This window comes from Camelus bactrianus, chromosome 1 (assembly GCF_048773025.1).
Source record: "Camelus bactrianus isolate YW-2024 breed Bactrian camel chromosome 1, ASM4877302v1, whole genome shotgun sequence".
Lineage (NCBI taxonomy): Eukaryota > Metazoa > Chordata > Mammalia > Artiodactyla > Camelidae > Camelus > Camelus bactrianus.
The window spans coordinates 5,145,250-5,160,266 of NC_133539.1; the positions used below are offsets into that span (position 1 = coordinate 5,145,250).

The 15,017-nt window shown below is 50.8% G+C and overlaps 1 protein-coding gene and 1 long non-coding RNA gene across 9 annotated transcripts in view; one reads left to right on the plus strand and one right to left on the minus strand.

Annotated features, from left to right (window-relative positions):
• Positions 1-14,458, minus strand: part of IGSF5 (immunoglobulin superfamily member 5) — a 40,062-nt gene extending 25,604 nt beyond the window's left edge. For 4 of the 7 annotated variants that reach the window (XM_074352379.1, XM_074352128.1, XM_074352210.1 and 1 more), the window contains exons 1-3: positions 14,162-14,300; positions 10,824-10,901; positions 3,591-3,908 (exon numbers count right to left, since the gene is read on the minus strand). In XM_074352379.1, coding sequence (XP_074208480.1) covers positions 3,591-3,908; positions 10,824-10,881 — 376 coding nt within the window. In that variant the 5' untranslated portion in view covers positions 10,882-10,901; positions 14,162-14,300. Of the gene's footprint in view, positions 1-1,160; positions 1,453-3,590; positions 3,909-10,099; positions 10,194-10,823; positions 10,902-14,161 lie in introns of those variants that run through there. The other 3 variants (XM_074352253.1, XM_045506823.2, XM_074352156.1) reach the window with 3 other exon arrangements.
• Positions 6,606-12,056, plus strand: LOC141574950 (uncharacterized). 2 transcript variants are annotated; one of them, XR_012502113.1, is made up of 4 exons: positions 6,606-6,831; positions 7,313-7,441; positions 10,124-10,922; positions 11,878-12,056. It is a non-coding gene; the product is annotated as an uncharacterized LOC141574950 (long non-coding RNA). The 2 variants fall into 2 exon arrangements; XR_012502105.1 differs by lacking the exon at positions 11,878-12,056 and adding an exon at positions 11,025-11,863.
• Positions 14,459-15,017: the final 559 nt, after the last annotated feature.

Genomic DNA, 15,017 nt, shown 5'->3' on the forward strand with positions numbered 1-15,017 from the left:
CCATATTTGAAGTTAGAATTAAATATTTATTTTTAAATATTTATTTTAAAATACCAATAATAACCCATTACATGCTAATAGGCTTAACATATTTTTATGAAAAAAAATTTATAAACCAAAATAAACCAGTAAGAAGAATGACATTGCTTTATATTTATGCAAATCTCTTTAACATATGGCTGGATTCTCATATCTGCTTCTGCCTTCAATCTGTTGCAAAAGGATTGCTTTATTTAGAGTATATAAAAAAAAAATCTGACTTTGGGCAGCTATATAGTTGAAATGGTGAGAAGGCCTTTCAGATAATCATGGATTGTCTCTGATCCTATACCAAAACTTAACAAGTAGTGGTTTCTTAAAGGTTAGCTACGCTGCGGAAACTGAAAAATGAAAGAGGAACTTTCATTCTGTTACATTGGAATCCATTGCTCTATCTGTCACTTTGAATGGATTTTTTACCCTGGTTTGATTTCGTATCATTAGACACCAGTCACTTGGAATGTACCGTGGAAAACTCCCTGTGCGCAGGTGACCAGGAGCGTGGGAAAGGCAAGTCACATCTTACTATTACTGTGAAAACAGTTGTGAGCTCACAGCCCAACCTGAGAGGATCTAGGGGACACCTGGAAGTTTCCAGACTAGGCTGAGCTGGCTCGGCTCTGAAAGCTCTCCTCACTCTGCGATGTTACACTTCCAGCCACTCCTTTCCTGAATAGGTGCTGGAGCGAGTAAAGCGCCTGTGTTAATGCAAGGATTACTGTAAATGCAACGGTGAGGAAGGAGCGGACTTGTCCCTTAAGGCGAACGGGCTCTGTGCTGATTCTTGTTCGTTCGCGGTGTCCTTGACGGAGAGGTTTAAGATGAGAGACACTGGGGGACAGGCGGGGATGGTATTATTTCAGTCAGTTAACAGATGATCTTGAACTTAAGTTTTAGTGGCCCTCAAAACACAGGAGGTCTAGAGTTTGGTATGTTTGGATTAATTGATGGATTGGGCAAAAAACAGACAAATGTGGCAATCTGAAGCATTTCCTTTTTCAGTATATATTTGAGATCCATCTTTTTCCCACTGGCTTTCACAAGGGTTATCCAGTAGCGGGACAAACACTTCACACAGGGTGATGGCTAGAACATTCACACAGATTTTGGAAGACTCAATGTGGAATTATATAAGTTCTCTTTATTTTTCTTGTTGACACTTGGGGAAGGGAAAAAAAAACAATCTTTGGAAAATTCACTTGCGAAATAAATTGGATGTTTCCTCCTTTTTTGTGATTCTTTTCCCTTGAAGAGACCCTGTTGCTCCGCGAACTTTTCTGCCTTTAAGTGCAAAGCACCATTCAGACCAACGCATCCAGGGTAAATGGATGACGGGGTTCTGTCCTGCTCTATGGGTTCCTTCCGTGTGCCCTTGGGGAGGACTTTAACTTCCCTAGACGCGTGTTCCTCCAGCTGTGTTAAAGCCAAAAGCAAAAGGAATTACCAACATATAAACGTGCATGTTAGGGGTGTTCAGACAACTTTACAGGTGTTGAGCTTTGGGGGAGAGGCTATAAAACCACATGGATTTATGAACGTAACAGACCACAAGTGTACCAGTGAGTCACGCCTTTGATCGGGTTGCCTTGACCCCGGGTGCCCTCCTCTCTCGCTTCCCCGTTTTGCCTGTCATCTACAGACCGTCAAGGCACATCTCAAATGGTACCTTCTCCATGGAGTCATCCTAGAAGGCTTCGCTGAGTCGCTCCCTTGCCAATTTGATCCTGGCCTTGGCTCCGTCTCATCGGACTTGCCAACGTCTACACTGCACCACTGGTACTCACACACTTGAGTTATCCGCTCTCCATGTAAGGTTCTTGAGGGCAGGACTATGTCTCATTCCATTTAACCCTGAATCCCCCTTAAATGCCTAACGCAATGGCGTGCTCCTATGGGGAGCACAGTAAATAATAGCCAATGACAGCATGAAGACTGCCGTGAACTAGGTGATGTTCTAAAGGCTGTGTGCAGACCTGCTCACCTGGCCCCACAGCTGCCCTGTGATGAGGAAGCTAGGGCACCGGGTCATTGAGCAACCTGCCCAAGGTCACATGGTTAGTGACGAAGCTGGTGCTTGAACCTGGCGGTCTGGCTCAGGTCTGTGCTGTTAACCACTGGACCACCCTGGCCCCCAAGCCTCATGTGCAGGAAGTGGAAACAGACAGAGCTTTGGAGTCTCCAAACTGCCCTCAGTGGTTTTTCCATCTAATCCTCACAGTAAACCGGTGGTGTGGGCAGGGGAGACTCACCCCCACCGTAAAGGTGAAGACATCGAGCCAGGTCAGGGGTCACTGAGATAGCTAACTGATGAGAGCAAAGCCGGGACTCTCATCTGTGATTCCTTGCCCTGCGTTCTTTCCTTTATACCACAAATGACTATGAAAACAATTTGGTCATGCAAACTAGGTCAAAAATCCAGGTAGCCGCACAGAATCACTTATTTAGAGAATATCATTGTGCCCTTAATTAAACCACACAAAATTAAAGACATATAAAAGTAAAGATACAACAATTTGGCTAAATTAAAAAAAAATACAAAGAGAAATAATAGGTAGACATGTATCTCCATGAAATGTTATCAAATCTGATTTGATAGCAGTACGAATATAGACCAAATCATTAGACGTTTCTCCTAGACAAACAAATAGGCGTAAGAAAAAAAGCAAAGACACTGTTTCTAGACTGTTTTAAGAAATGTTGCCAGTGAAATCAGGACCTCTAAAAGCTCCAGTGCATCTATAAATGTACATAATTACATTTTTAAGGAATGCAAAGTGATTAAACTTCAATAAAGATGTCCTGAATCCTTGTAAAGTACCCTTTTACTTTTTTCCCTATGTAGCAGAATCTTCAGCACCTCAAAACAATCTTACTTTGAAAATGAATAAATGATAAAAGGAAGACTGAGATATCTATCGTATCTATCGTGTTTACTCTTTTCTTTTCTCTGAAAGACTTAATATGGTTTAGTGAACACACACTTTTGACTCTAAGGTCCCCTGGGGGGCAGAAAAGGGTACTAGATTAGGAAAATTCATCTGGAAAGAGGAAAAGTTAAAGCATGGTTCACAGTGGATACATGATGTCAGGCAAAGAAATAGAGTCAAGGACATGAAGAACTAGAAAAAGGGCGGATGATTATCAGCTCTCTCTCCAAATCAGACAAGTGACTACAAATGGCCCTGGAATTTCCGGTGTATTTTCAGAAAAGCTGTTAGTTCTGAAGTGGGTCAGATGGGAAAGTGATGAATACCCGTCTTCAATAGTCGTAATAAGAGGAAAGGGAAGGGAAGATGGAAGGGGAGCGGGAGAGAGAAGGAGGAAAGGAGGCAGGGAGAGGGTCAGTGGGGACGGGAGGGGAGAGACAGACAAACAGCAAAGCAGCAAACATCGGCCAGCTCAGAGCAAGCCCAAGTGCAGCACCAGCTGAAGCTAGACCCTCTACGCCTCCACGTATGACATGAACTTCAGAAGGTCCCTTCCAGGCCCCTGACATCTATTCAACCCAGTGGACCCCAGATGCTCCTCTTGGGAGCCACCTGAATACACACCTTGGACGGAAAGGAAAGCAACCCCCTCCCGGTCACTGTTCTGGAGGCTGCACTTGACCTGCCCGGCATCGCTGAGTTGCACGTTGTGGATAATCATCTCGGAGATGAAGCTGCCGCCCACCTCATAGCTCTCGGAGGTGAAGCGGTCGTTGGTGATGATGGGCTCCCTGGGCGTGATGCTCAGAACCACCGTGCCGTTCAGAGCCCACATGATGAGCTTCCAGCCCGGCGAGATGGTGCAGTTGAAACGAGCCTCCGAGCCCTTCAGCACTGTGACATTCTTGGGACCTTCTATGATTTCATAGCCAGATCCAAAAGCTAAAAGACAACCGATGTTTCAAGGTGGTGAGTGGATGACTCTACAGAAGTCAAGTGTACGATTTAACCCTTTTGCGGACCAGCTGTGGCCCCTCATGACCATCCAATGACCCAGACTCCGTGTTCTACTGGCCCTGACACCAGGTGTCCCAGGGGGGTGGGGAGCTTCCAGTGGACAGGAAGCCAGCCCGTGCCCTCCTGACCTCGCCCGTGCCCTCTCTCCACAGCCACACCACTCCCAGCAGGACTGGGGGCGGAGGGAGCGGTGCCCCTTTCCCACCTCCGGAGGGCTGTTACCTTAAGTATCTGACCCCTGCCTGGCCTGGAGAGCCACCACTATCTTGTCTCGGTTACTTTAGGCAAGTTTTTCAGCCTCACTATGAAATGAGAATTTCCTTCCCAGTGAAATGGGAAGGACCTGTGATTTCCACCTCTGGGAGACCCCAAGGCTCAGGGGGGAACAGGGCAGGGGGTAGCCTCTCTTTACACAGAGGGTGGGGAATCCCAGCTTGCCATGATCACGGCTCCCTGGACTCTTAGGGCAGAAGTGTCACTGAGGCCACACCCCTCTTACCCAGGACTAGGAGAAACACGGCAGAGTTGGGGGGGGGGGCACAGAGAGGGAAATACGGAGAAGTGTGTGGGAGGGGGGACTCCTTAATGAGTCAGGGGACACCCATGGCAGCCTCAGAGAGAGTCTCACATCTCGTATTGAGTTTAAAACTCCAGCGGGTGGGTAGGTGGTTCTAGAACCTACAATGTGGACTCTGGAGCGAGTCCTGGCTCACTGGGTGAGTTCTCTGTGCCCACTCCCTCGGCTGCAAAGCAGGGACACTAGGACCACAGCAATGTGTCTTTGGGGCCCAGTGAGATGACCTGTGTAAAGCCTTGTGCCGGTGACCCTCAAGCACTCAGTAAACACTCACTATCATGTGACCTGGAAGAAGGGACTGGGTTGACCTGCAAGACGAGCCAAGAAAGTCCTGGATTAAAGTAAAATTGTTGCCTTCACACTTTTCACAGCATCCTACTCTTTGCTCACCAAATGCTCTGGTTTTAACCAAAATGACAGCTTCTGACAAACTTTCCACCTGGGCTTCCATCCAGAGCTCTCTGGCTCACCGGAACTTGGTCAGAATCACTCATGATGGAGCCTGTTCTGCTCCTAAAGATCTCAAGAAATTTGGGGGGCATTTAACACTGATTTTCTTATCACCCTAGAAGAGCAAATGGGTGGCCAGGGTTTTCCTAGACTTTCCCATGTTTGTAGTTATAATTCAGAGTAGGACTTGCATAGCAATTGAGAGCCTTCAAGGTTTCTGTCAAAATAATGCCATTTGCAGCAACATGGATGGACCTGGAGATCGTCATTCTAAGTGAAGTAAGCCAGAAAGAGAAAGAAAAATACCGTAAGAGATCGTTCATATGTGGAATCTAAAAAAAAGAAAAAAGAAGATACTAATGAACTCATCTACAAAACAGACTCGCAGACGTAGTAAACAATCTCATGGTTGTGGGCAGGGGGAGGTGGGTGGGAAGGGATAAATTTGGGAGTTCAAGATTTGCAAATATTAACTACTATATATAAAAATAGATTTAAAAAACAAATTTCTTCTGTACAGCACAGGGAACTAGATTCACTATCTTGTAATAACCCTTAATGAAAAAGAATATGAAAATGAATATATGTCTGTATATGTGTGACTGGCGTATGATGCTGCACACCAGAGACTGACACATTGTAACTGACTGTACTTCAGTTTTTTAAAAAAATGAATAAAATACAGATTTCTGATTCTCATCTTTCACCACCTGCTTTTAATGCTGAGGAAACGAAGACCAGCAACATCTCAGGACTTGTGATCACAGCGGTGGTGCTGGGACGCAAGGCAGGACCTCCTCACTCTGCATCTCCCCCCTTTCCCACTTCACCCACTCTGATCTCACTCTGAGTTCAGGGCAAAGAGATCCCCGGCAGGCCACCCCCCGGCTTCTCCGCAGCCATGCCTGCCACCATCAGTAAGACCACGATGCGCTCCCGCTACTGTCTGCAGCCACCTGACCCCTGTGGGTCCACCAGGCAGCCCTCGTCTCCACTGGGAGCCCCAAATAATTGCAGCCCCTTCTTCCTTCTGTCAACTGCAATGAAACCACACGACATGAGGGTTGTGGGTTGTTTTATTTGGGGCAAAATGAGGACTATAGCCTGGGAGACAGGATCCTGGATAGCTCTGAGAAACTGTCCCAAAGAGTCGGGGGCAACTCAACATTATGTATGATTTCAGTGAAGGGGGGACGTGCAGTCAAGCACATGCTCAGGCAGAGGCTTGCTGCTGGTCACAAGGAGCAGACATCACCGTTAATGATTTTAGTGCTTTTCGAGATATGAGGAGATGCAAGAATTTGGACTCATAAAATCTTCTCCTGAAAACATCTAATTATCTGAAGGCCTGTTCAGCCATGTTTCCCGGAGCGCAGAGCGCCTCATTCCTGACCCCGACCCTGAACTCCGTGCAGGGGGTGTAGGAGGTCAGTGGCTGCAGCGGCTCGTGATTTAATCCAAGCAGAGGTAGATGGCCAGTGCCAACGTGATCCGATCCTTGTAGAGGCAGATGGCAAGTGCCAGTTTTTAGTTAGCACTTCCAGTCTTATCAGGTCAAGTTGTAAGGCAAGTTCTAAAAGAATCTCATTACCCCTCTAAAGATTTCTGGGGAGGAGCCTCCCCGCCGGACACGCGGTTACCACACCGTCACCCAGCTGAGCACCCAGCGTGCACTGTGAGATGCACGCCCACTGCGGGGCCAGGCCCGTGGGAGAGAACGCGCTGCAGGGACAGGGCCCCCGAGGCCGGCAGGACCAGCCAGCGAGGCAGCCAGGGTCAAGGAGGGGCCCGCAGGCTCCCAAGAGGCGGAACTGAGGAAAGGTCAGAATGAACCGGGACCAATCCCGTTCGGGGGTAAACATGATCACAATTCTTTGTTTTGCCTCTGGGCGTGATAGAAAAAGAGAGAAAATGTGGCTCGAGTTGGGTATCCTCCCTTGCCCCTGGGCACGGCTCTCTGATCCAAGGATCCCTTTGAGCTGGGATTTTAAAATAGGAAAAAAAAAAATCCCTGAGGAAAGGAAGTCAGAAATGATTCCCCAGGGAAGCCACAGCTGCAGTGTCAACTTGGATCTTTCCACGAGCCCTGAACTGCATCTTAAGAAGAAACGAAAAGAAACGGCCACATCCACACCCCGAGGCCGCGCTCTCACTCTCCGCACTGAGATAGCAGCCTTCCCCACTCCTGACTCTGGTCCTGGGGGTTGGCTGGACAGGGCCCGCGGGGCTGGGAGCTGGGAGGGCAAGGACGGGGGCACCTGGGTTGGTCCTGCCAGGAGCTGAGTCTAAATCTCTCCAACAGGATGAGCAAAGCATCTGAAACCCAGGTTCCATCACTGCCTGGTGCCAGGTAGCTTATCCACTTCAGAACACTATGCGCTCCAAGCGTAGATCCCCTCTAGACTGCATGTGGGACCAGGAATGCACGCAGGTACGTACCTGAATGTGCAGCGGGGAACGAGGGAGGGAGGGACGTGGGAGTTTGAACTCAGCCTTTAAGTTAAACAGGCGGCACCAAATCCTAATCACTAAACCCCCTGACGTCATGGCCTGCACTCTGCCACCCCCAGGAGTAAACCTCTCCGGCTCTGCTTCTGAGACTCAGAAGCTCTGTTTCTGGTAACGTGGGGCCCTGGAACCTCGCCGCTCTCTCACCTGGATCCTATCAGCTATGGAGTGTGTAACCTGCCCTCCACAGAGCAAATATGAGAAAACTGTAAATAAGACCTTTAGTCAAACTGTCCCCCACCTCAGCGCAGAGCCTCCCTTTCTCCTGTGCTCTCCCTTTCACCTTGTAGAGCAAAGGGCCCGCGTGGGGGCAGAGCCACGGAGTGATCCGTGTCCCCCCACCCGCCCCTGGCCACCAGCTACGGCGATCTCCCATCACCGGGTCCTCCGTTATAGGAGTTGATCCACTTGCAAGATTCCTACTCACACCAACACCCTCCAGTGCCAAGCCCAGGGCTCCAGCCCTTGCTTTCTCCTGCCCTGCAAATCCTACTCCATCAGCATCTCTGCGTAAACAACTGGCCACCACCCAGGGTTGAAAAGCTTCTCTTCCACCTGCTGCGTCCTAACACTTGGGAAACTGAAATCACTCATATGGCGGCACACTGGCCAGCTGCCGGGCCCCTCCCAGCCCTCCAGAGAGTGATCCCAAACATAAGTACCATTCTTCTGCGTTGGCTTTTTCTCAGCTCCCTAGGAGAGCAGCTGGTGTCTCCCTGGCATGGGGATGGGGGATGGAGGGTCTGCACCAACCAGTCTGCTCTTCCACTCGCCTCGTCTCCGGCTTCCTTCCTGCACCTACAGACCCCTCACCTGCTCCCTTCTTTTAGTTAACACTGGAGATGAATAGAAAAGTAGACAATCAAAAGCAGAAGGGAGAAAGGGAAACAAAGCTAAGGGCAGTGGAAGGGAAGTGCTCAGGTGAGGCAGCTCCAAAAACGAAAATGGGAGTCAAAGCACACTGGGGGTTGGGACCATCAGAAGGACACTGAGAAGGGAGGGAGGTGGATCTGAGCTGCCAATAGGGGTCCTGCGGACCACGGCAGGAGATGCCAGCATCACTATTATGCCACCGCCCAAAACTGCTCTCCGCCAGATAGATCTTCTCAACGCACCCATGTGGCCAGGTGCCCTTCCCTTCCTCCCTCCTCCACAGCCCAGACCTTGTTTAAAATATATCCATCATTTATATACAGACCAGATAACCCTTGACGTTATCCTAAGACCCTACTTTGTCTCACATCAACTTCCTCTCCAACTTCACTTTGCCCCAAACTATGTCTTCTGTCTCAGTGTCTCAAACTCACCAAATCTTTCTGGCCCCAGGGCCTTTGCACAGGCAGTGACCACCTGGAGAGCTGGTCTCAGTTACTCTTCAGCTCCCAGTCAAGTCTTCCCAGCCTTCCCAGCCTTCCCAGACTGCCCTGCTTAGGTCAAATTATCCATAGCAGGTTTTTCAATCAGTGAGGTAATTGTCATGGTGGTGATTTTATGTTGATTTTTTTATCAGTTGATACCTCCATCCGCTGCCCGGCTCTAAGCTCTTTGTTAGCAGGGACTATGCCTGGTTTTGCTCATCACTGCATCCCAGTGCCTGCAACTAAATGGCACATAAGAGGCCCTCAGCGAATATTCACTGAGTGAACAAATAGGTTGGTCGAGTTCTAATAACCCATCATGCTGGGGTGGAGAAGGGAGGGCGGGCAGGAGCCCTCTGGGTGCACATGGAGGTTGCCTTCAGTCATTCAAAGCCAAGTCTACAAATGGAGGTGTCTCTAGCCAGCTCTTTCCAAGATGAAGCATCCTAGGGGCTCAGATGCTTGCAATGGACCCCATCCCCCAGGGGGCTCCAGAATTAGCCCCAAATCCTCTTCTCTCCTGGAAGAGCCACACCCAGGCCTCAACCAAAGCCATCCCTGCCTTCAAAACAGTATTTCAGGGAAAATGTCTCAGAAAACCTGCAGACCCAGAGCTTATCTGTTTCCCACGGGCAGAGATGTTTTCGCCAGCGTGGCTGGGGCAGCTACGTCGGAACCACGTCCCTGCAACGTGTGCTGAGCCTGGCTTGCTAGCCCGTGGTCCCTGACTCCACCCCCGCAGGGACGCTGCTTCCCCCTCTACAAACAAATGCCAAGTACTTACTAAACGCCTAGTGCCTCCAACGACAAGACAGGGGCTTCCAAACATCTTTGGCCCCCAAATACATGTTATCACCACAGCCTCGTCCCCTTGGTTTAATATGTAAACATACCCAGCACCAAAATTTATAAAACAGCCCTTACCGCACGTGACACACTCTGACAGTCACTACGCTATTTTATTGATTTTGTTTTTTCAGTGCTGTCATGGACAGAGTTTTGTATTTGTTTTTGTGGTTTTTTTTTAACTATCTAGCCACCAGAAATAGAGCTTATAGGTGTATGAAGCATAAAGCAAGAGGGACTGATCAGTGCAGCCAGAAGCCAGAACTCAGACCCTGCAGGCAGGGGCGCGAGGACTGCAGGAAGCGTTTGTGGAGGGCCCTGGGGCACACTGCGGGTACGCAAAGGCGCTCAGTTTGTAGACGTGTGTCGAGCTGTACCTGTGACTCAGCACTTTTCTGCAGGTATGTCATCCTTCCACACAATGCCTTCAAACCCCTGCGGTACGAGCGCCCTGAGGAGGCGGAAGCCTAACTGGGAAAACAAGACAAACGCACCTGGAGCTATGAAATCAAGGCAAGATGTAGTCAAAATAAAGCTGAGGGTACAGACTCCGGTTACCCTTCGGGCCCCGTGGTCTGAACGCTCCGTGTCCTGCAGTGCGGAGTCTGATCAGGACACCCTAGCCTGGGACACCCTGGGAAAGCTCCAGGATGAGGAGGAGCAATTGGGAGGGCTGCGGGTCCTCCACCCTGTCAGTCATGGGAACCGGGATTATCACCCTGAAAACTGCCAGGTCAGGAGGGCTTCAGGGAGGAGGTGACACCTGAGTCTGGTCTTCCTTGGAGACCAGAGAGAAACAGAAGAGGAGCAAATCCAGGTTGGGGGCAGGATGTTTCCACAAGAGCAATGACTTTGAGAAGGTAGCAAAGCAAGCCCCGGGGGCAAAGACCCCAGTGAGGAGGACCCCTGGGGTCCGGTGCACCTGAAGGAACCTACTAGAGTGGTCCCCGCTGGCGAGGTGGGGGTGGGAAGGGGACGCAGTGGAAAGTGCCTAAAGAAGAATCTCCTGGCAGCCACACACCCAGGTGGCCTTCCTCGGGTCCCTTCTACCCACTCCAGATGGATGCCCAGGAACTGTCCACCGAGCTCCTGGGGCCCTACCTGCCAGCCCGGCCAGGACGACCAACGTGGCCAGGATGCCTCTGCAGCCGCCCTCCATCTCGAATGTTCTTCGTCAGCCTGGGGAAGCAAAGCAGGCAGGTAACTGTGTGTCTCCACCCAGAGATTACGGGGACCCTCCCTGCTCGTATGTGTCCCTGGAGAGGTTAGTCAGCCCTCCTCAGCCTGACTAACCCCTCCAAGGCACCAGCCTCATCCAGGAACTTGCTGGAAAAGCAAAATTCTCCAGGCCACCCCAGACCTGCTGGATTAGAAACTCTGGGGGCAAGCCCAGAAATCTGCCTGAAGATTTAAGCGGTGCACCGATCCCAGTAGACACTCACATTCGAGAATCACTGTATTAAACGATGTAGCTCCCAAGCCTGTGTATAAATCAGGGGAAGCAGAAGCTGTAGCATTACCACGGAATTACTGGCCGAGGGATAGGAGCGTGGGCTTCCTGCCACTCATTTCAATCACGATGCTTTGATCATTCAGGACAAAAAAAGAAAAAAAAAAAAAAAGACCCTACCCACCACAAATTTACATTATCAAAAGGGAAAACAGACAAAGAATGAAGAACTAGAGCATAAGCTTATTAGAAGGTAGTAAGAGGTCGGGAGGAGAATAGAACAGGGGCGGGTGGGAGGGTGTTCATGGGCTGGCTGATGTTCTGAACAGGGAGGTCAGAGACAGGATCCCAAGAAGGGGCTCTACGAAGTGTAGAAGGGGAGACGACCGCCACGTGTGCGAAAGAGCATCCCAGCTAGAACTGCAGGTGCAAAGGCCCTGTGGTGGGACCATGCCTGGCGCATTTGAGGAGTTGCAGAGAGAGCTTTGTGGCTGGGGCAGAGTGAGGGACAAGGGGCAGGGGCAGGTCACAGCAGTGTGAGTAAGGTCACAGTAGATGAGGTGAGGCCTTACTGGTCCCTTGGCTGCACACACGGGCCCTGGCATGTACACCTCTCTGCCAACCCCTTTGCTCTTTGATAAACCCTGTGCTCACTCTCCATCCCTGAATTTTTTTATTTTTATTTTCTCCTTCTCACTGGGACAGGCCCATTCAAGGCAGTCACCAGCACCGTTTGGTGCCACTGGAGCACTTTGGGCTAAATCAGCCACTGAAGGTATTGTGAACTGTCTGCAAAAACTCGGCTCCTCGGCCTCAGGAAAGTGTCCCTTTATTTCAAATGTCTTTAGCACAGAGACGTGACCTAGGGGGTAGTTTTCACTTTGGCGTCCACACAGATTTCACAGCCCTGTGGGGGGATCCACCCCATCCCTCCAACACGTGCGGCACCGGTTCCATCAGAGACCCCATGCAGGATTCTGTGACGGATGGATCTCCTGTCCTCTCTTAAGGGCTGTAGGAGGCAGACCCCACAGCCTCGCACAAGCAGGAATGCAAGAAGGAAGACAGGCGCGGGTAATAACCACCCGTCTCCACCTGTGGAAGGCACCTCATGGGAGGTGCTGAATGAATCAGAGCCGGGGTGTGAAGGCTCAGGGACGCCCTGTCCCGAGACCCTCCCCCCAGTTTTACATGTCAGTGCGTCACTGGATGCTCACAGCTCACGAGAGGGAACATAGGGTTTCCTCTTCTTTGTTCTCTAATGTCTTCGGGAGGCGAAGTCCAGGCGGTGTAGTAAACCATAGAGGCCAGGTGTAATGTAAGGGTCACAGACCCTGGGCTGCAGGACCTTCCCACCGTGTGACTCAAACCCTGGCAATCCTCAAAACCAGACTCAGAGGATCCCTACCAACCTGACTCAGTACCAAGCAGTGTAGCAGCTGAACCCAGACCGAACTGAAATCGCAGGCTCCCCAGAGCCAATTCAACATCCCCGACAACCGAATGCCGTATAAATCATTTACTCATTTTCAAGGTTCAGTGAATGCAAGTGGATAAGCCAGTCGCTCTCCAGTCAGTCATCTAGGGTGTTAGCCCCAGCAGAGGATGGAGGAGAAACTGAGCCATCGAGTTATGAGTCACACATTCTACCAAAAGCAATAAATGCGACATGTGGACCCGACGTTACTGAAACTGCAGCCATAGCTTAAGGTTCACTAGGAAACACTTCTACTCACTGAAAACCAAGGTCAGCCAGGCGGCAGACGAGGACCGGATTACTTAACTTGCTTATTCTCTGTATGACAGAATGAGTCCATTTCTAAGAGCCCAGCAGAGCCCCCAGGGCAGGTGGGGCAGGACCACCTTGAGACCTACAGGGTCCCAGATGTGCATCTGTGAGGGGACGGTATTTGACGGGTGGGTGCAGGAAGGAACTGTCATCAAATTGGTTCAAGTCGTAACTGAACTCAGACAAGTCCTTTTAATTAAATGAGGGCCTCTGCCAGGTAATTTGCAAGTTAATATTTCTGCGGAGTAGTCTGAGATGGAACTTCTCATTCATTTCACTATAGAAGATTTGAATTGCCAACTTTTCGCCAAAAAAACTGCAAAGTCTTTTTTAAATCTTCAATCTTATTAAAGTGCCTTAAAGAGACACGATTTAAATGCCAGTCACTTCCTCGATGCCCCAACAAGGGGAAAACAAACACTCAGAAGACCTGTCTGGGGTCACCAGCCTTGTCATCTTGGGAAGAAAATTGCTAAATGTGATCGTCTCACTCATTTACCCCTCCACACACAAATCTTTATGTCTGGGTTCTTGGAAACAGCTTGATATCACAAAATCAAAGGCTGTAGACATCCTGTTTTTAGGCTCAGCATGAAGCCCAAACCCAAAAAGAAGGAGGGAGGGTGTTTCTTGGGCTCAGTGGGAAACAGCTGCAGCGAAATCCAGGCGAGGGGGTCCCTGCAAACCTCTGTGTGCACAGAGCCAGGCACCGAGGTCCCTCCTATACCCCGGCACCCCCGCTCTGGGTGCCCCCACATTCGGAGGTGTCTTGGCACTGCTGGCCAGACCTGGGGAGTCTCCGAACTTCCAGAGATTGAGAGCGATTTCCTTTCCATGAGGCCTCTCACTGGGGAAGAACAATGGCATTTAAAGTCTGTCCAGGGAACAGCACGAGAGCCGGGAATTTTCCAGCCTTTGAATCCCCATCTCCCCACATTCCAGCCCAGTCCGGCTTTCCACGCATCCCCAGAGAAGGGACGCTTGATAGAAATAGCCTCAAATTCCTAAACTCACAGAGCAGCCCGATCTTTTAATGTTTAACTCCGTGCAATTTGGGAAACAGATGCGCGTTCGATCGTCCAACATTTCCCTGGACACCAGCCAGCGGCCGGCGGGGGCTGGGCACCGGCTCCTGGGAGGAGAGCGGGTACCTGCGGGGAGTCTGCTGGCCACACCGCACGCGCCCAGGGTCTGCCTCACCTCTGGCAGGTGGATCGGCCCCTCGGGGCTTCAGCAAAGGTCCTCTATTCCCAAAAAGCTTCTCTCTTGCCTCCCAGCTCTCCTCACGCAGACGCAGGCTCAAATCTGCCAGCCACCGGAGAATCCCGCCCGCGCTCACCTGTCACCAGGAAGTTGCTTGCGTCACAGGCCGGGCTGTGCGCACAGAGGTGGCCTCCCTTCCTCCGGAGCAGCAGACGCCTCGTTAATCATCAGCCCAGCTGAGAACGCCCCGCCTTGGGGCCAAGGCTGCCCTTGCACTTGGCCTCCACCCTCTCTCTGGCCCGGAGCCTTTCTCAGCCCCACTGTTGCCCGGGCGGGAGGCCGGCGGCCCCTTCCTGCCCGTGGACGTGCACGTGGACGTGCACTTGGACGTGGCCTGCTGCCCGCCAGCCTTGCTCCCTGGGCTCCAGCACAGGCCCGAGGCTGGCCAAGCCGGTTCCTTCGGCCAGCCCGGCTCCTCCATGTTCACAAGAACAGTTCTTTTGTGAAAGGAAAAAAAATAGTCCTGAGGGCGAAGTCTTCCGGGATGGGGCCAGTTTAGAAGTCAAGTTCAATTCCCAGCAGAGCCACCGCTCAGAGGTTTCTGCAGACACCCACCCTCTCCCAGCCCCTTGGAAGTAAACAAGGGAACTTGGCTGTTCAGAGCCCTGGCACTTCCCAGAAAAGACCACCCCCCAAAATCCTGCAGCACAGCACTGTATGGAACTGTCTGCTCTCTTACGGTTCTTTTGGAATAAGTGGCTTGTCCCCACCACATTCTAATTCTGTCATGGGACTCAGGGTCCAGGGCTTCCGCACAGAATAGGTGCCAGTGGGACATGTGGACTATACACTT